The 21899-nt window shown below is 45.6% G+C and overlaps 1 protein-coding gene across 1 annotated transcript; it reads right to left on the bottom strand.

Moving 5' to 3' along the window:
- Positions 1-2640: 2640 nt before the first annotated feature.
- Positions 2641-21074, bottom strand: LOC134346417 (zinc finger protein RFP-like). The gene is made up of 4 exons (XM_063047787.1): positions 20517-21074; positions 11377-11512; positions 5612-5661; positions 2641-3633 (listed from the first exon to the last, which is right to left on the bottom strand). The coding sequence occupies exons 1-4, from the start codon at positions 21072-21074 to the stop codon at positions 3487-3489; spliced, it is 891 nt and encodes a 296-aa protein (XP_062903857.1). The 3' UTR covers positions 2641-3486.
- Positions 21075-21899: the final 825 nt, after the last annotated feature.

Raw genomic sequence — 21899 nt, forward strand, 5'->3', positions numbered from 1 at the left:
GACAAATGTTCAGGGGATATTTGCGTGGTTTTCTGCATAGGTACGTTGCAATGAGGCAGGAAAAGGGTGGTAAGGTACAGGAACAATGGTACACAAAGGCTGTTGAAAGTCTAGTAAAGAGGAAACGAAAAGCTTATGAAAGATTCAAAAAAACTAGGTAATTATACAGATCTAGAAAATTATAAGGCCAGCAGTAAGGAGTTTAAGCATGAAATTAGGAGACCAAAAGGGGCCACGAGAAGGCCTTGGCGAGCAGGATTAAGGAAATCCCCAAGGCATTCTACAAGTATGTGAAGAGCAAGAGGATAAGATGTGAGAGAATAGGACCAATCAAGTGTGAAGGCGGGAAAGTGCATATGAAACTGGAGGAGGTAGCGGACGTACTTAATGAATACTTTGTTTCAGCATTCACAACGGAAAACGATCTTGGCGGTTGTATGGATGAATTATAGCAGACTGAAAAGATTGAGCATATAGACATCAACAAAGAGGATGTGCTGGAGTTTCTGAAAAGCATCAAGTTGGATAAGTCATCGGGACCGGATGAGATGTACCCCAGGCTACTGTGGGAGGCAAGGGAGGAGATTGCTGAGCCTTTGCCGATGATCTTTGCATCATCAGTGGGGACGGGAGAAGTCCTGGAGGATGAGAAGTTTGCAGATGTTGTTCCCTTATTCAAGAAAGTGAGTAGAGACAGCTGAGGAAATTATAGACCAGTGAGTCTTACTTCAGAAGTTGGTACGTTGATGGAGAAGATCCTGAGAGGCAGGTTTTCTGAACATTTGGAGAGGCATAATATGATTAGGAATGGTCAGCATGGCTTTGTCAAAGACAGGTCGTGCCTTACGAGCTTGATTGAGTTTTTTTGAGGTTGTAACTAAACACATTGATGAACGGAGAGCCATTGATGTAGTGTATATGGATTTCAGCAAGGCATTTGATAAGGTACCCCATGCAAGGTTTATTGAGAAAGTAAGGAGGCATGGGATCCAAGGGGACCTTGCTTTGTGGATCCAAAAATGGCTTGCTCACAGAAGGCAAAGAGTGGTTGTAGACGGGTCATATTCTGCGTGGAGGTCGGTGACCAGTGGTGTGCCTGAGGGTCTGTTCTGGGATCCTTGCTCTTCGTGATTTTTATAAATGACCTGGATGAGGAAGTGGTGGGATGGGTTAGTAAATTTGCTGATGACACAAAGGTTGGGAGTGTTGTGGATAGTATGGAGGACTGTCAGAACTTACAGCGGGACATTGATAGGATGCAAAACTGGGCTGAGAAGTGGCAGATGGAGTTCGACACAGATAAGTGTGCGGTGGTTCATTTTGGAAGAATACAGTATTAATGGTAAGACTCTTTGCAGTGCGGAGGATCAGAGAAATCTTGGGGTCCGTGTCCATAGGACACTCAAAGCCGCTGCGCAGGTTGACTGTGTGGTTAAAAAGGCGTACGGTGTATTGGCCTTCATCAATCCTGGGACTGAGTTTAAGAGTTAATGCTGCAGCTATATAGGACCCTGGTCAGACTGTGGAGTACTGTGTTCAGTTCTGGTCACCTCACCGCAGGAAGGATGTGGAAACCATAGAAAGGGTGCAGACGAGATGTACAAGGATGTTGCCTGGATTGGGGAACATGCCTTATGAAAACAGGTTGAGTGAACTCAGCCTTTTCTGCTTGGGGCGACGGAGGATGAGAGGTGACCTGATTGAGGTGCATAAGATAATGAGAGGCATTGATCGTGTGGATAGTGAGAGGCTTTTCCCCAGGGCTGAAATGGCTAACACGAGAGGGAACAGTTTTAAGGTGCTTGGAAGTAGGTACAGAGGACAGAGGTATGTTATTTAACACAGAGAGTGGTGAGTGTGTGGAATGGGCTGCCGGCGACGGTGGTGGAGGCGGATACGATAGGGTCTTTTAAGAAACTCTTGGATAGGTACATGGAGCTTAGAAAAATAGAGGGCTATGGGTAACTCTAGGTAATTTCTAAAGTAAGTACATGTTTGGCACAGCATTGTGGGCCGAATGGTCTGTATTGTGCTGTAGGTTTTCTATGTTTCTATGAATAAAAATTAAATCAGGGGTTATTGTGTGGCTTTGAGGTGGGTACATTGAGCGCTTAACCCAGGGTTGAATCCTTTGTTGATCTACAGTATTTAATGTCCGAGGAAGTGTGTGACAGCGGAATCTACACACTGAACACTCACGCAGTCTCCGAGCTGCAGGTTCGCCGGACAAAGATCTCCGAAGGTCAGTGGAGAAAGGACAAGAGTTGTTTCTGCGGTGTGGAGGTGATCGGTGTCTGTGCTGGTAACATGTTCTCTTCTCCTTACTCCCTTCAGGGAGGGAGTAGCTGAACAATCCGTCAGCGCATGAACAGTCACCTCACTGCTTTGCACAGCACACACACAATGCTGGAGTTACTCAGCAGGTCAGACACCATCAATGGGGGAGAATAAAGACTGGACACTGTAGCCCGACACCATTTATTGTTTCATCCAGTGGCTCGTGCTTTACTCCGGGTTTTCCTACACTGCAATTCCTCTTCACCGAAAGGACCGAGCGAGGGCGCTTGACAAAGGTTGACCTGAGAGTAGTTTAAAAGTTCGGCTCAACAGTGCGGGCTGAATGGCCTGTACTGCAAATCTGCGGGCGCTGGAAATCTAGAGCAACACACAGAACATACTGGAGGAACTCAACAGATTAGACATCATCTCTGGAGAGAAATAAACTGACGATGTTTCAGGCCGAGACCATTGATTGGAACTCACGCATTATTTTACTCTTTCTCTCTGTGCATTATTTATTTTAAGGAATATTTACTTTAAATAATTATTGTTGTAACTTACAGAATTGTTCATGATTATACTGTACTGCAGTGCATCTGGAAAACCATAAATTTCATAGATCGTAGAACGAAGTCGGTCCGACCTTCTCACCTACACTAAGAGCAACCTAACTTTTCGCTCCAACATAACCCTCCATTGGAAGACACATGTCAGTGATATAAACCTGATTCTCGTTATGGTTCGGGTTCAGATGTAGATTCTGGAGGAGGGCGAAGGGCTCCTTCTCATAACAAATTTACGGGTGCGAATGCAGGCAGGCTTTTTCACTGGGGTTGGGTAAGACTCGAACTAGAGGTCATGGGTGAAGGGTGAAAGGTAAAATATTTCATGGGAACATGAGGGGGAAGCTCTTCACTCTGAGGATGGTGGGAGTGTGGAATGAGCGACCAGCACAGACAGATGCGGGTTCGATTTCATCGTTGACGAACAATTTGGATAGGTACAGGAATGGAAGGGGTATGGAGGGCAATGGTCCAGGTGCTGGTCGATGGGACGAGGCAGATTAATAGTTTGGCACAGAGTAGATGGGCCAAAGGGCCTGGTTCATGATGTTGTGTCTCTCTGACTTTCATCAGCGAGAAAGGGAGATCAAGGGCAGGGAAAGAGCACTTGATCGGTGAGTAGAGGCTCATTGCATTCCTCCTCCTAATTGATAAACACCAGTGTCCCCTGAAGCGACTGCCTGAGCCACGGCTGCACCTTGAACAGGTTGATGTGGAAATCGCGGGCACTGCTCCTGTCAGGATTGAAATCTGTACACACGTTTATCGATCCCCAGCTCACCACACCTGCCTGCGGAGAGTAGAAGAGACGCGCTGTCAGAATCCGCCAACGTTGACAATAAATACAGCAGATTCTGCAGAAGCTGTAAATCCAGAGAAACACACACAAAACGCTGGAGGTCAGGCAGCATCTGTGCTGACTTCGCCAGGACTGGAAATGAGGGAGAACGATGCCAGAGGTGGGAGCGAGAGGAAGGAGGACAATATAGAAGGTGACAGGTGAGACCAGGTAGACGGGGGAGGGGCGATGAAGTAACTGTCTGGGATGTGATAGGTAAAATAGGGAAAGGGCTGGAGGAGAAGGAATCTGATAGGAGAGAAGATTGGGCCATGAGAGAAAAGGGAGGAGGAAGGGAACCAGGGGGATGTGATGGGCATGTGTGGAGAAGAGATCTGCGGAGAGGGGAAGCAGAGCGGGGAACTGCAGAAGAGGGAAGAGGAGCCCAAAAATTACCTGAAATTAGAGCAATCATTCCATCAAGTTTGAGGCTCCCCAGAGGAGTATGAGGCTTTGCTCCTCCAACCTGAGAGTGGCCTGAGTGGGGGCGATGGACCAGGTTTCGAAATGGGCATGGGGGTTGGAATTAAAATGGTTGGCCACGGGAAAATCCTGTGTGATTTTGATTTGTGTATAGAGCAAAGGTGGAAGGTGCTCGATAACATTGCCAGGGGTGTCGGGGGGTCGGGGGCGGGGGGGAGCCATTGGGATTACAGCGTGTGTAATGGTAAGAAGTGCAAGTTGGGAGGTTGTTGTTGGTGAGTGGACCGGGGCTGGGATGCTTTGAGTGTCGAGGAAGAGAGGTGAGGGGCTTGGAGACAACTGTGGTTTGTGTGGAATGCGAGGCATTGAGGGCCCAAGAGGGTGGGGTAGGGGTCGCAGAGGGGTGACGGGTCATATAATAATAATAACATTTATAGAGCACTCTTCATACAGACCAAATCAGTATAAAGGTGTGGATTTATTAATTTTACTATTTTTATTTTATGTGGTGATATATCGCGTAGAAATATAAGATAAAAGGTAAATAAAACACACTCGAGGATGTGCTGTGGGGCAGACTGCAAGTATCGCTGTGCCTCCATTGCCAACATAGCATACCCACAACTTACAAACCCCGTGCTGTCCGTCTTTGGGGTGTTAGGAAACCGGAAAGCACGCGGGTATGGGGAGAACGTACAAACTACTTACAGACGGTGGAGGGAATTGAACTAGGGTGACTGGAACTGTAAAGCGTTACCATAGCCTCCCATGCACCCGTCGTTCCCAGCCCCCAGCACTCAATCACGCTCCCCACCCACACCGCAACATCTCCCCACACTCTGCGATCTACTGTCCGTCCACTGAGCACAGTGCACAGTGGCCCCGTTACTGCAGCCACAGCGCCGCCCACTGACAACCACGTGAACTGTGTGTACTGCCCTGGAACAGGCCGCCCGGCCCGTCGTGTCCGTGTTTTCCCCAGAAAACGGGATCTCCCCGTGCTTTTACTCCCCCACAGCCCATGGCCTCTCATGGTCACATATCTCTCTGTAGAGGGAGAAGATATACAGCACAGAGCAGACCCTTATGGAGAGGAACCCATCGGTTTAACCCGAGCCGAATCACAGGACAGTTTACAGTGCCCAGTTAACCCAATAACCAGTACATCTTTGAACTGTGGTAGCAAACCGGAGCACCTGGAGGATACAGATGTGGTCATGGAAGAACACACGAAGTCCTTACAGATGACACCGGAATTGAACACCAAATCTGGAATGTCTGAGCTGCAATGAGTCATTCTAACCGCTACGCTACCATGGTGCAATGATCATTTTGTGGGATCTTGCTGTGCATTAGCCAACAGCTGTGGTTCAGGATAACTCGTGCCGTCTCTGGGATTCGAGACAGGCTGGGTCACATTCCCCACTCAGCCGACGGCTGCTCTGCAGTCTGTCACTCCTGCTCACCCATTCCCCCATCCCGTTGCCTTTCGTCGGGCAGGACTCACCTGGAAGAACCGTCTCGTCTTGTTGATGAACAGCGACCCTCCCGAGTCACCTGTGAAACAAGAAGGTTAACTTGCAGGTTGAGTCGGGGGCAAGCAAGGCAAATGCAACACCAGCATCCATTTGAAGAGGACCAGAATGTAAAAGCAAGGACTCTGGGAATGAAAGGGTAAATGAATCAGGAGCTTTTGATGGCTCTGGGCCTGTACTCGTTTGAATTTAGGATGTTCTCATTGAAACCTGTTGGATATAGAAAGGGCTCGATCGAGCGGTTGTGGAGAAGATGTTGCCTGAGGTGGGGGAGTCTAGGACCAGAGGACACAGCCTCAGAACAGAGGGATGTCCGTTTAGACAGAGATGGGGAGGGACTTCTTTAGCCGGAGGGTGGTGAATCTGTGTAATTCGTTACCACAGATGCCTGTGGAGGCCAAGTCATTGAGTATATTTAAAACGGAGGTTGATGGGTTCTGGATTAATCAGGGTATCAAAGGCTACAGGGAGAAGGCAGGAGAATGGGGATGAGAGGATTAATAAATCAGACATGATGGAATGGCTGAGCAGGCTTGATAGGTTGAATGGCCTAATTCTGCTCCTGTGTATTATGCCAAGAGATGGGCTGCTGGTCCAAGCTCAGTACACTGATCCCGCCCACGTGGGTGTCTCGTTTCCCTCAGCAATAACCCATTGTTGCTGCACTGGCCCGGACAATCCAAAGTGTTTAATTGGAGTAAGGGGACATATGAAGCTATCAGGCAGGAACTTGGAAGCACAAATTGGGAGCAGATGTTCTCATGGAAATGTACGGCAGAAAAGAGGCAAATGTTCAGGGTAATATTTTCGTGGTCTTCTGCATAGGTACGTCCCAATGAGACAGGGAAAGGATAGTAGGGTACAGGAACCATGGTGTACAAAGGCTGTTGAAAATCTAGTCAAGAAGAAAAGAAAAGCTTGCAGAAGTTTCAAAAACCTCGGTAATGATCGAGAGCTAGAAAATTATAAGGCTAACAGGAAGGAGCTTAAGAATGAAATTACGAGAGCCAGAAGGGGCAATCAGAAGGCCTCGGCGAACATGATTAAGGAAAACCCAAAGGCATCTTCTCAAGTATGTGAAGAGCAAGACGTCAGAGAATAGGACCAATCAAGTGTGACAGTTGTGAAGTGTGTATGGAACCGGAGGAGACAGTGGAGGTACTTAATGAGTACTTTGCTTCAGTATTCACTATGGAAAAGGATTTTGGCGATGACTTACAGCGGACTGAAAAGCTTGAGCATTTAGACATTAAGGAAGAGGATGTGCTGGATCTTTCAAAAAGAATCAAGTTGGATAAGTCTCTGAGACTGACAAGCTGTACCCCAGGCTATGTGGGAGGTGAGGGAGGAGATTGCTGAGACTCTGGCAATAACCTTTGCATCATCATTGGGGACTGGAGAAGTTCGGGAGGATTGGAGGGTTGCAGATGTTGGTCCCTTATTCAAGAAAGGGAGTAGGATAGCTTACAAAATTATAGACCAGTGAGTCTTCAGTAGTTGGCAAGTTGATGCAAAAGATCCTGAGAGGCAGGATTTATGAACATTTGGAGAGGCAAAATATGATTAGGAATAGTCAGCATGGCTTTGTCAAGGACAGGTCGTGCCTTACGAGCCTGACTGAATTTTTTGAGGATGTGATTAAACACATTGACAAAGGAAGAGCGGTAGATGTAGTGTGTATGGATTTCAGCAAGGCATTTGGTAAGGTACCCCATGCAAGGCTTATTGAGAAAGTAAGGAGGCATGGGATCCAAGGGGACCTTGCTTTGTGGATCCACAATTGGCTTGCCCACAGAAGGCAAAGAGTGGTTGTAGACGGGTCATATTTTACATGGAGGTTGGTGACCAATAGCATGCCTCAGGGATCTGTTCTGGGACCCCATCACTTTGTGATCTTTATAAATAAACTGGATGAGGAAGTGGAGGGATGGGTTAGTGAATTTGCTGATGACACCAAGGTTGGGGGTGTTGTGGATAGTGTGGAGGGCTATCAGAGGTGAAAGCAGGACATCAGTAGGATGCAAAACTGGGTTGAGAAATGGCAGGTTGAGTTCAGCACAGATAAGTGTGAGGTGGTTCATTTTGGTAAGTCAAATATGATGACAGAATATAGTATTAATAGGAACATAGAAGATACAGCACAATACAGGCCTTTCGGCCCACAAAGCTGTACTGAACATGTCCTTATCTTAGAAATTACCTAGGGTAACCCATAGCCCATCTATTTTTCTGAGCTCCATGTACCTATCCAAAAGTCTCTTAAAAGACCCTGTCGTATCCACCTCCACTACTGTCGCCGGCAGCCCATTCCATGCACTCACCACTCTCTGTGTAAAAAACTTGCCCCTGACATCTCCTCTTTACCTACTTCCAAGCACCTTAAAACTGTGCCTTCTTGTGTTAGCCATTCCAGCCCTGGGAAAAAGCCTCTGACTTTTCAAACAATCAATGCCTCTCATCACTATATGTATTATAGACTACCTCATGGGGAGCGAGAAGTGGAGAAGCAAATTTGTAAGGAGATGGCAGATATTTGAGGTAAGTGCAAGGTTGTGATTGTGGGAGATTTTAATTTTCCACACATAGACTGGGAAGCCATACTGTAAAAGGGCTGGATGGTTTGGAGTTTGTAAAATGTGTGCAGGGTAGTTCTTTGCAGCAATACATAGAGGTGCCAACTAGAGAAGGGGCAGTGTTGGATCTCCTGTTAGGGAATGAGATAGGGCAGGTGACAGAGGTTTGTGTTGGGGAGCACTTCGGGTCCAGTGATCACAATGCCATTAGTTTCAGTATAATTATGGAGAAGGATAGGTCTGGACCCAGGGTTGAGATTTTTAATTGGAGAAAGGTTAACTTTGAGGAGGTGCGAAAGGATTTAGAAGGAGTGGATTGGGACAAATTGTTTTATGGGAAGGATGTAATAGAGAAATGGAGATCATTTAAAGGTGAAATTTTGAGGGTACAGAATCTTTATGTTCCTGTTAGGTTGAAAGGAAAGGTTAAAAGTTTGAGAGAACCATGGTTTTCAAGGGATATTGGAAACTTGGTTCGGAAAAAGAGAGATATCCACAATAAATATAGGCAGCATGGAGTAAATGAGGTGCTCAAGGAATATAAAGAATATAAAAAGAATCTTAAGAAAGAAATTAGAAAAGCTAAAAGAAGATATGAAGTTGCTTTGGCAAGTAAGCTGAACATAAATCGAAAGGGTTTCTACAGTTATATTAATAGCAAAAGGATTGTGAGGGATAAAACTGGTCCCTTAGAGAATCAGAGTGGACAGCTATGTATGGAACCAAAAGAGGTGGGGGAGATTTTGAACAAATTTCTTTTCTTAGGTATTCACTAAGGAGAAAGATATTGAATTGTGTAAGGTAAGGGAAACAGTTAGGGAAGTTATGGAAACTATGATGATTAAAGAAGAGGAAGTACTGGCGCTCTAAAGGAATATAAAAGTGGATAAGTCTCCGGATCCTGACGGGATATTCCCTGGGACCTTGAGGGAAGTTAGTGTGGAAATAGCAGGGGCTCTGACAGAAATATTTCAAATGTCATTAGAAACGGGGATGGTGCCAGAGGATTGGCATATTGCTAATATTGTTCCATTGTTTAAAAAGGGTTCGAAGAGTAAAGCTAGCAATTATTGGCCTGTGAGTTATGACATCAGTGGTGGGTAAATTGATGGAAAGTATTCTTAGAGATGGTAAGATAGGGATAGACAGGGTCTAATTAGGAACAGTCAATATGGATTTGTCAGGGTCTGGATAGACAGGGTCTGATTAGGAACAGTCAACATGGATTTGTGCGTGGAAGGTCATGTTTGACAAATCTTATTGATTTTTTTGAACAGGTTACTGCGAAAGTTGACGAGGGTAAAGCAGTGGATATTGTCTATATGGACTTCAGTAAGGCCTTTGACAAGGTTCCACACGGAAGGTTAGTTAGGAAGGTTCAATCGTTAGGTATTAATATTGAAGTAGTAAAATGGATTCAGCAGTGGCTGGATGGGAGACACCAGAGAGTAGTGGTGGATAACTGTTTGTCAGGTTGGAGGCCGGTGACTAGTGGTGAGCCTCAGGGATCTGTACTGGGTCCAATGTTGTTTGTCATATACATTAATGATCTGGATGATGAGGTGGTAAATTGGATTAGTAAGTATGCAGATGATACCAAGATAGGTGGCGTTGTGGATAATGAAGTAGGTTTTCAAAGCTTGCAGAGAGATTTAGGCCAGTTAAAAGAGTGGGCTGAAAGATGGTAGATGGCGTTTAATGCTGAATAGTGTGAGGTGCTACATTTTGGTAGGACTAATCAAAATAGGTCATACATGGTAAATGGTAGGGCATTGAAGAACGCAGTAGAACAGAGGGATCGAGGAATAATGGTACATAGTTCCCATCTCATGTGGATAAGATGGTGAAGAAAGCTTTTGGTATGCTGGCCTTTATAAATCAGAGCATTGAGTATAGGAGTTGGAATGTAATGTTGAAATTGTACAAGGCATTGGTAAGGCCAAATTTGGAGTATTGTGTACAGTTCTGGTCACCGAATTATAGAAAAGATGCAAACAAAATAGAGAGAGTACAGAGAAGATTTACTAGACTGTTACCTGGGATTCAGCACTTAAGTTACAGAGAAAGGTTGAACAAGTTGGGTCTTTATTTTTTGGAGTGTAGAAGGTTGAGGGGGGGACTTAATAGAGGTATTTAAAATTATGAGGGGGATAGATAGAGTTGACATGGACAGGCTTTTTCCATTGAGAGTAGGGGAGATTCAAACAAGAGGACATGAGTTGAGAGTTAGGGGGCAAAAGTTTAGGGGTAACATGAGGGGGAACTTCTTTACTCAGAGAGTGGTAGCTGTGTGGAACAAGCTTCCAGCAGAAGTGGTTGAGGCAGGTTCGATGTTGTCATTTAAAGTAAAAATGGATAGCTACATGGACAGGAAAGGAATGGAGGGTTATGAGCTGAGTGCAGGTCGGTGGGACTAGGTGAGAGTAAGCGTTTGGCACGGACTAGAAGGACCGAGATGGCCTGTTTCCTTGCTGTAATTGTTATATGCTTATGTGATTGTATCATCTTATACACTTCTCTCAGGTCACCTCCCATCCTCCGTCGCTCCAAGGAGAAAAGGTCATGTTCACGCAACCTTTTTCTCAGGGCTGAAAAGGCTGACACAAGGGGGCACGTCATCTCCCATCGCCTGACGGCATCTGACCCGCAGTGGTGTCCAGCGAAACTGAGACTTGGGAATATTAGTGCGACACAGAGTTGGGGAGAGGTACATCAAGGCGCGGACACGCGCGCGCACGCGCGCGCGCGCACACACACACACACACACACACACACACACACACACACACACACACACACACACAGGCACGCACACGCGCACGCACGCACACGCACACACACGCACACACGCACGCACGCACGCACACACACGCACGTACGCACGCACGCGCACACGCACACGCACACGCGCACACGCACAGAGAAAGATGTTCATGCAGACGTATATACATACATAAAGACACAGACAGAGTCACACATCTTTTGGTAAGATGGTGGCGTACTCAGTCACAGCGGGCTCTACAGGGCCAAACAAAGGTGTTAACGTATTTGTTTTTATGACCGCTAGATTGCTTGACATTAAGAACTTAAGGTACTGAAGATCTGCCTATTCGGGCAGGGCAGGGAGGAGGAGAGGAGGAGTGAGGGGCAGGGAGATATCTCACCATAGCATGTGTTGTCCTCTTGACTGGGGTCATTTCCCCCTGTGCAGAGGAATCTGTCGGTGACCACTTCCCTCACATCTTTCACATGCCGATATTCCGTAGACTCCAGCGCTTTCCTCTCGCAAGCTAACCGCGGCTGCAGGAAACCAATATGGCAGTGAGTCCACCGGGAGTCCAGGCCACCCAAGCCAGCCGCCGCCACAGGGCTTCCTCCCAACCCTCGTGTCGACCCATGAGGAAACAGTGCCATGTAAAGAGACAGGGATAAGCCGAACGCTGGGAATTGCGAAGAGCCTTTCTTGGAAGTTCCTCAAGAACTGGACCTGAACATTCTACCCACGTGCCTCAAAATTCAAATTCTGGGGAAATTTATTATTAATGTACATATATGTCACCATATACAAGTCAAGTCACTTTTTATTGTCATTTCGTCCATAACTGCTGGTACAGTACACAGTAAAAACGAGACAACGTTTTCAGGATCATGGTGCTACATGAAACAATACAAAAGCTACACTGGACTACGTAAAACAACACAAAACTACACTAGACTACAGACCTACACAGGACTTCATAAAGTGCACAAGACAGTGCAGGCAATACAATAAATAATAAACAAGACAATAGGCACAGTAGAGGGTGGTAGGTTGGTGTCAGTCCAGGCTCTGGGTATTGAGGAGTCTGATGGCTTGGGGTTAGAAACTGTTACGTAGTCTGGTCGTGAGAGCCCGAATGCTTCTGCGATTCATTTTCTTGCAGGCATTCACAGTATTTACCATGAAACAAAAAAGAAATAAAAATAATGCTTTGAAAGCACAAACTGGAGATTGTTCAGGAGTTTGCTACCCATGGCAACCACGTTAATGTCGACGGGTATGTGGGTTCTGTGACCAGGTACACGGAGAAGTGAACAGAGGATGTCACCATCACGAGACACATCGGGGTGAGGGCAAATCAGAAGCCATGGCTTACCGCAGACACTCGTGCCAGGCCGCGGGATCGTGATGCTGCTTTCAGATCGGGAGATGCGATACCTGTCAGGAAAACAAGCACTGTGTTTTCCCACTCCCCAGGAAGGCGAACTGGGAGCATTCTCAGGGAACTTACAATCGCTTTTGCGATATCCACAGACACAAGTTGCATATGGCAGGGAATGTAGAGGTTTACAGACTACAAGTCTACCCTGCATGTCAGTGACCAGGGTATCTCACTCTCTGAGAGGCTGAAAGTCTTCTACGCCCAGTACGATGCACGGAAACAAGTTGGGCAAGGAAGGCAATCCTCACCCCAGGGGAGTAGACACTCTGTCTGGCTAAAGCTGAGGTGAAGAAGACCCGGGCTAAGGCCCAAGGATGTGGTGCTGAGGATTTATAAGGCACTGGTGAGGCCTCACCTTGAGTATTGTGAACTGTTTTGAGCCCCTCATCTTAGAAGAGATATGCAGTGTCCAGATGTGCAAAGCTGATAGACATCTATCCACACAGACTCAAGGGTGTGATATCTGCCAGAGATGCATCTGCTAACTACTGACTTGAAGGTGAATACTTATGCAGTCAACTATTTTGTGTTTTATACTTGTAATTAACTTAGATAACATTGTAGAGATCTGTTTTCACTTAAACATTGTGTTTTTTTCTGTTGATCGGATTCAAAAAAGCCAAATTAAATCCACTGTGATTCAACATTGTAAAACAATAAAACATGAAATCTTCCAGGGGGGTTGAATACTTTTTATAGGCACTACATCTTGGTCTGAAACTGACCTGTTAAATCTACAAAGAAAAATAAGTACTGAAATGAAAAATTTCAGAAAACATTATGTACACTCGAATATGCTTAAACTAGCACTAATTATGACAGAAGGGGGAAGAGGATCAACAGACATTAAAAATCTGCACAACAGTCAGATAAAACTTTTAAGGATATACTTTCATCAACGTTCAGCACTCCCTGTGAGCAGACGCAATTCTGATAAGACCTATCCACCACTAATCTTAAGTGAGAGCAGAACCAGAGAAAAAAATCACGATTAAAGAGAAAAATGGAAAAGCAGGACCCTCCATGGAAGACATCCTCATGATGTGAGCAGACTAGATGTCGAGAAGGAAGCATCGAACACCTGGCTCAGAGTTCAATATCTCTTCCCAGAGACAGAAGGGTTCATCGTGGCAATACGGGACCAGGTGATTAACACAAAAAAATGATCAAAGATGCATAATAAAAGACCAACAAATTCAAGACAACAAATGCAGAAAATGCCAAGAGAAACCAGAAACAATCCAACACATGACAGGATCCTGCAGCAGTTTAACTCAATCTGATTACTTACAGAGATGCTGACATTATTCATCAGAATCTTGCTCTTAAAAAAAAATTCAGAAAAGAAATCATACCTTACTACAAATACAAGCCTGATCCAGTTTTAGAGTGAAAATCCCAAAAATTGTTTGACAACCATTTCATTGTAAACAGACAGGACAATCCATATTAACTGTCCAGATATAATAACACAGGATAAACAAGCAAGGACAACTCACTTAATATATATCACCATTCCAAACACACAAAACGTACAGAAATCAGTAAGTGAAAAACACGAGAAAAATGCTGAATTAAAAGAGGAAATTGAAAGACTACCGAACATTGACAAGGTGTGCAATGTCCTGATAGTAATATCTACAGCTGATGTCATCCCAAAGTCACTACACGATATCAATAAACAATTAGGGTTCCACAGCAATATCTGTGTAAATTTCCAGAAACCACAATACTAAACATCACTAGAATTGTCTGACAGGTTCTGGCAATTGACAAATGAGAGTGCTTGGCTACGCCTGTAGCTCAGACTTTACCAGCTTGAGCTGAGAAAAAATGAATAATGATAGTAAATAAGCAATATTAACTGGAACATTCGATGAAAATTCCTCGAAGGTGATTTCACGGGTTTTGGGAACACTCCACTGCTCAGATGAGTGAAGTTTAGTGAGGTCATCCACTCTGCTTCAACAGCCTAATAGCTGAGGTATAATGGCCATTCCTAAACGTGGTGGTGTGGGTGCTGAGGCTCCTGTACCTGCATGATGGCATGGCCCGGATGCCTGGGGTCCTCGATGATGATGATGCTGCTGCTTTGTGGTGACAGTGCCTCATGTAGATGTGACCAGTCGTGGGGAGGGCTTTCGATCTGATAGACTATTCTGAGTTGTAGGCTTTTCCTCTATTGTACTGGTATTTCCATACCAGACCATGATGCTACCAGTCAATACACTCTCCACCACATAGACAGGTTTGTCAAAGTTTTAGATGACATGCTGAACCTGAGATCACAGGACCATAAGATATAGGAGAAGAATTAGGCTATTTGGTCCATTGAGTCTGCTCTGCCATTTCATCATGGCTGATCCATTTATGGAATCCTACACAAGACTCCCGAATCCCTTTGCACCTTAGACTTTTGAAATTTATCTCCATTTAGACTTGTGTTTTATTTATACATTTCCCAACACTGTATTTCATCTGACATTTCTCCTATTCTTCTAATCTGCCTAAGTCTTTCTGCAACCTCTCTACTTCCTCAAAATTACCTGACCCTGACCCTGACCTATCATTGTATAACCCACAATTGATTCTTGAAAGATCAGTACTTTATGTTGACTTTAGGAGAGCATGGAGCGATCACTCTCCGCTTAACATCGACGGCTCCTCCATAGAGATTGTACAAATTTCTTGATGTTCACCTGACGGAGAATCTCACTTGGTCCCTCAACACTAGCTCCATAGCTAAGAAAGCCCAGCAGCGTCTCTACTTTCTGAGAAGGCTGAGAAAAGTCCATCTCCCAACCCCATCCTCACCTCATTCTACAAAGGTTGTATCGACAGCATCCTGAGCAACTGCATCACTACCTGGTTCAGAAATTGCACCGTCTCGGATGCAAGACCCTGCAGCGGATAGTGAGATCAGCTGAGAAGATCATTGGGGTCTCCCTTCCCACCAGTACAGACATTTATACCTTATGCTGTATCCGCAAAGCTAACAGCATTATGAAGGACCCCACACACCCCTCACACAAACTTTTCTCCCTCCTGCCATCTGGCAAAAGGCTCTAAAGTATGCGGGGTCTCATGACCAGACTATGTAACAGTTTCTTCCCCCAAGCCATCGGACTCCTCAATACCCAGTCCAGACTGACACCAACCTATAGTCCTGTGTAGGTCTGTAGTCTAGTGTAGCATTTGAGTTGTTTTATGTAGTCCAAAGTAGTTTTTGTATTGTTTCATGTAGCACCAAGGTCCTGAAAACATTGTCTCATTTTTACTGTGTACTGTACCAGCAGTTATGGTCAAAACGACAATAAAAAGTAACTTGACTTGACTTGACTAATGATTCTACAATCTCTTTGGCCACGTCTTTAAAAACCATGAACATAGAACATAGAATAGTACAGCACAGTACAGGCCATTCGGCCCACAATGCTGTGCTGACCCTCAAACCCTGCTTCCCATATAAGCCCCCAGCTTAGATTCCTCCATATACCTGTCTAGTAGTCTCTTAAACTTCACTAGTGTATCTGCCTCCACCACTGACTCAGGCAGTGCATTCCACGCACCAACCACTCTCTGAGTAAAAAACCTTCCTCTATTATCCCCCTTGAACTTCCCACCCCTTACCTTAAAGCCATGTCCTCTTGTATTGAGCAGTGGTGCCCTGGGGAAGAGGCGTTGGCTATCCACTCTATCTATTCCTCTTATTATCTTGTACACCTCTATCATGTCTCCTCTCATCCTCCTTCTCTCCAAAGAGTAAAGCCCTAGCTCCCTTAATCTCTGATCATAACGCATACGTTCTAAACCAGGCAGAATCCTGGTAAATCTCCTCTGTACCCTTTCCAATGCTTCCACATCCTTCCTATAGTAAGGTGACCAGAACTGGACACAGTACTCCAAGTGTGGCCTAACCAGAGTTTTATGGAGCTGCATCATTACATCGCGACTCTTAAACTCTATCCCTCGACTTACGAAAGCTAACACCCCATAAGCTTTCTTAACTACCCTATCCACCTGTGAGGCAACTTTCAGGGATCTGTGGACATGTACCCCGAAATCCCTCTGCTCCTACACACTACCAAGTATCCTGACATTTACTTTGTACTCTGCTTTGGAGTTTGTCCTTCCAAAGTGTACCACCTCACACTTCTCCGGGTTGAACTCCATCTGCCAATTCTCAGCCCACTTCTGCATCCTATCAATGTCTCTCTGCAATCTTTGACAATCCTCTACACTATCTACAACACCACCAGCCTTTGTGCCGTCTGCAAACTTGCCAGCCCAGCCTTCTAACACCTCATCCAGGTCGTTAATAAAAATCACGAAAAGAAGAGGTCCCAGAACAGATCCTTGTGGGACACCACTAGTCACAATCCTCCAATCTGAATGTACTCCCTCCACCACCACCCTCTGCCTTTTGCAGGCAAGCCAATTCTGGATCCACCTGGCCAAACTTCCCTGGATCCCATGCCTTCTAACTTTATTAATAAGCCTACAGTGTGGAACCTTGTCAAATGTCTTACTAAAATCCATATAGATCACATCCACTGCACTACCCTCATATATATGCCTGGTCTCCTCCTCAAAGAACTCTATCAGGTTTGTTAGACATGATCTGCCCTTCACAAAGCCATGCTGACTGTCCCTGATCAGACCATGATTCTCTAAATGCCTATAAATCCTATCTCTAAGAATCTTTTCCAACAGCTTTCCCACCACAGACGTTTAGGCTCACTGGTCTATAATTACACAGACTGTCCCTACTTCCTTTTTTGAACAAGGGGACAACATTCGCCTCCCTCCAATCCTCCGGTACCATTCCCGTGGACAACGAGGACATAAAGATCCTAACCAGAGGCTCAGCAATCTCTTCCCTCGCCTTATGGAGCAGCCTGGGGAATATTCTGTCAGGCACAGGGGACTTACCCGTCCTAATGTGTTTTAACAACTCCAACACCACCTCTCCCTTAATATCAACATGCTCCAGAACATCAACCTCATTCATATTGTCCGTACCATCATCAAGTTCCCTCTGATTGGTGAATACCGAATAGAGATATTCATTGAGGACCTTGCTCGCTTCCACAGCCTCAGGGCACGTCTTCCCACCTTTATCTCTAATTGGTCCTACCTTCACTCCTGTCATCCTTTTTTTCTTCACATAACTGAAGAATGCCTTGGGGTTTTCCTTTACCCTACTCGCCAAGGCCTTCTCATGCCCCCTTCTTGCTCTTCTCAGCCCTTTCTTAAGCTCCTTTCTTGCTTCCCTATATTCCTCAATAGACCCATCTGATCCTTGCTTCCTAAACCTCATGTATGCTGCCTTTTTCCACCTGACTAGATTTTCCACCTCACTTGTCGCCCATGGTTCCTTCACCCTACCATTCTTTATCTTCCTCACCAGGACAAATTTATCCCTAACATACCGCAAGAGATCTCTAAACATCAACCACATGTACATAGGACATTTCCCTGCAAAAACATCATCCCAATTCACACCCGCAAGTTCTAGCCTTATAGCCTCATAATTTGCTCTTCCCCAATTAAAAATTTTCCTGTCCTCTCTGATTCTATCCTTTTCCATAGTAATGCTGAAGGTCAGGGAGCGGTGGTCACTGTCCCCCAGATGCTCACCCACTGAGAGATCTGTGACCTGACCCGGTTCATTACCTAATACCTAATAGATCTAGTATGGCATTCCCCTTGGTCGGCCTGTCCACATACTGTGACAGGAATCTGTCGCGGACACACTTAACAAACTCTGCCCCATCTAAACCCTTGGAACTAAACAGGCGCCAATCAATATTAGGGAAGGTAAAGTCACCCATGATAAAAACCCTGTTATTTTTCCACCTTTCCAAAATCTGCCTCCCAATCTGCTCCTCTGTATCTCTGCTGCTACCAGGGGGCCTACAGAATACCCCCAGTAGCGTAACTGCTCCCTTCCTGTTCCTGACTTCCACCCATACTGACTCAAAAGAGGATCCTGCTACATTACCCACCCTTTCTGTTGTTGTAATAGTATCCCTGACCAGTAATGCCACCCCTCCTCCCCCTTTTCCGCCCTCTCTATACTTTTTAAAGCACTGAAATCCAGGAATATTGAGAATCCATTCCTGCCCTGGTGCCAGCCAAGTCTCTGTAATGGCCACTACATCATAATTCCATGTACGTATCCAAGCTCTCAGTTCATCACCTTTGTTCCTGATGCTTCTTGCATTGAGGTACACACATTTCAGCCCTTCTACCTTACTGTCTTTACACCATTTATTCTGCTTCTCTTTCCTCAAAGTCTCTCCATATGTTAGATCTGGCTTTACTCCATGCACTTCTTTCACTGCTCTATCGCTCTGGGTCCCATCCCCCTCGCAAATTAGTTTAAACCCTCCCGAACCGTGGCAGCGAACCTACCTGCAAGGATAGTGCTGCCCCTCGAGAGCAATAGAAGAGTAATGCGACCCGTCCTCCCCCAGAAGAGTGGGTGCTTGCAGGCTTGAGCCAGATTGGGGTGGACTAGTCCCCAGGGCCTGAGCAGGTGTCTAATTGACCTTAATGCAGGGTAGTGCTGACATTGCAAGGGCTCTGCCAGAGATATTTAAAACATAACTTTGTCAGGGGTGAGGTGCTGGAAGACTGGATGATAGCTAATGATGTTCTGCTGTTGAAGAATGGCTCTAACATAAAATTATAAATCAGCGAGCCTGAAGTCATAGCGGGTAAGAGCTAGGAGAGATACTTGCATGAATAGGACCTGATTAGGAACAGACAACATGGTTTTGTGCATGGTGGGTCATGCCCAACCAATATTTTTGAGCAGGTTACAAAGGCGGTTGATGAGGAAAAGGCGGTGGATGTCGTTCAGATGGACTTTAGAAAAGGTTTCAATGCCAGTAGGGGAGACTGATCTGGCAAGTTACTGCACTTGGCATTCAGGGTGAAGGAGATAATTAAATTCAACACCAGCGCAGCAGAAGGCAGAGACTCTGTTTGGAGTCCTGTGACTCATGGTGTGCTGCTGGGACCGATGTTTGTCGTTTTGATTTTGATGATAACATGGTAATTGGGATGCACAAATGTGGGGATGACACCAAGACTGGAGCAGCAGGGCAGCTATCAAAGCGTGCAGCAGGATCTGGACCAGTGGAAAAGTAGGCTGAATTGGTAAATAGAATTGAGTGTAGACAGTGTCACGTGTTGCATGTTGACAGGACAAACTTGGATAAGACAGGTGTATGGATGGTAGGGCATTGAAGTGTTCAACGGAACAAAAGGATTTGGGAATACGGATCCAAAATTCCATGAAATCAGCATCAAAAGTTGCTTTTTGAACTTTGGCCATAAATCAGGGCTCTGAATACAGGAGTTAGGATGTTATGTTGAGGTCGTACAAGATGTTGGTGAGACTAAATTTGGAGTATTTTGTGTAGGTCTGGTCACACACCTACTGGAAAGCAAAAGGAGTGCAGAGAAAACTTACACAGATGCTGCTTAGTTGGGACTTTATTTAGTGGAACTCAAGAGATAGAGGAGATCTTCCAGAGAGCCATATAAGTTATGAGAGGCTTCCACTGAGAGAATGCTTGTAGATTATTCCCACCATCTGGGTGAGACTAGAACTAGTGATTTATAGCTTTAAGGCTGGGGTACCCAACCTGGAGTCCACAGAACCCTCTGTTAATTGTAGGAGTCCATGGCATAAAATAGATTGGGACTCCCTAGTTTAGGGTGAAGGATGAAATATTTAAGGGGGAACTGAGGGACAACTTCTTCACTTGAGGGTGGTGAAGAGTGGTAGATGCAGCTTGATTAACAGTTAAGAGAATTCTGATAAGGTACACGGATGAGAAAGGAATGGAAGTCTTTGGGCTGGGTGTGGTTAGGTGAGACTCATCAGGAGACAATGGAGCACAGACTAGATGGGCTGAAGGACCTCTTTCTGTACTGTAGTTGATAATGACTCTATGCAATCACCATGCAGACAGCACCAGAGGACTGGATCGAAATCAGTGCACTGGCGCTATGATACCCTGCCATTGCGTTTTAAAGGAAACAAATTTGCACAACATCACTGGAAATTCTGCTCAGAAATGCCTCACCCGAACTCTGGAAATCTTCTCTTTCTGTTTCTGCTCCATTTTCACGAGGTTGGATTTCTTTTTTCTGAGAGAGTCTAAGGAGGATTTAACACAATCCTGGAAATAAAAGAGTGAAGGAATTAGACAATAAAGATGCAACAGAGTAAAGACGCGATCTAAAGCGGGATACTTTATAGATTTTAATAGCTTCTTGAATCGACAGGAATCGGTGCTTGTACACATCACAAACATCAGTTTCTTGTCCGCTTCACAAAACATCTTCAGTTCTTCCTCATGTTCCTTACAGTGAAATTTAATTTCCTTCTCCTTTGTAGTTAGGGTTAGTCCTCGAAATTTATCGGACAGAATTAAGTCCCGATTGACCCTGAGGGTGCGGTATGCAAACTGCTCTCTACACTGCGAGCAGGAGTTTCTCTCCGCCTTTTCCCAACAGCGAGTGATGCAGGAACGGCAGAAGCTGTGCCCGCATTCCGGTGAGACGGGATCGGTGAAGAAATCCAGGCATATGGGACAAATTGCGTCTTCGGTTAAACTCTCGATCTGTCCTTTCGAAGCCATTTTAACTCCCTTTCCACTTCCTGATTCAGAGTCATTTCACTTTCCAGGAGCAGCTGAATCCCTGCAGTACCGCGATTGCCCACTACTGGCGCTGCAGTCTCAGGGATTGACAAACATGAACGGGAATGAAAGGGACGGGGAGAAGCACAACGGGAGGTGATGGACAGGAAGGAGATAAGGTAAAGGAGGGAAAACGGAATGGATAATGGTGAAGGGGGGAGCAAGTAACAGTTCGAGAAATGGATATTCATGCCATCAAGTTGGAGGATTCCACGACAGAATATAAGGTGTTGCTCCTCCAACCTGCGAGGGTAGAGGAGGCCATGGACTGACATGTTGGAATGGGAATGCGAAGTAGAATTGAAATGGGTGGCGACCAGGAGATCCCACTTTTTGTGGCAGCGTGCGCAAAAAATGCTTAAAGAAGTCCGTCTGCCAGTCTCCGTCGAGTCTCTTTGATATAGCAGAGACTACACAGGGAGCACCAGATGAAGTTGAAGACCCCAACAAAACTTGCAGGTGAAGTGTCACCTCACCCGAAAGGACTGTATGGGAGCCTGAATAGTAGCAAGGGAAGAGGTTTATGAGTAGCTGTGACTCTTGTTCCACTTACAAGGATGAGTACCAGGAGGGAGATCAGTGGGAAGGGATGAGTGGTAAAGGGGTTTGTATAGGCAGTGATCCCCGCAGAAAGCGGAAAGTGTGGGCGAAGGGAAAGACGTGCTAGGTGGTGGGATTGCGCTGGTGATGGTGGAAGTTACAGAGATTTATATGCTGAACACAGAGGCTAGTGGAGTGGAAGGTGAGGAGGAGAGGAACGCTATC

Source organism: Mobula hypostoma, chromosome 5 (assembly GCF_963921235.1).
Source record: "Mobula hypostoma chromosome 5, sMobHyp1.1, whole genome shotgun sequence".
Taxonomy (NCBI): domain Eukaryota; kingdom Metazoa; phylum Chordata; class Chondrichthyes; order Myliobatiformes; family Myliobatidae; genus Mobula; species Mobula hypostoma.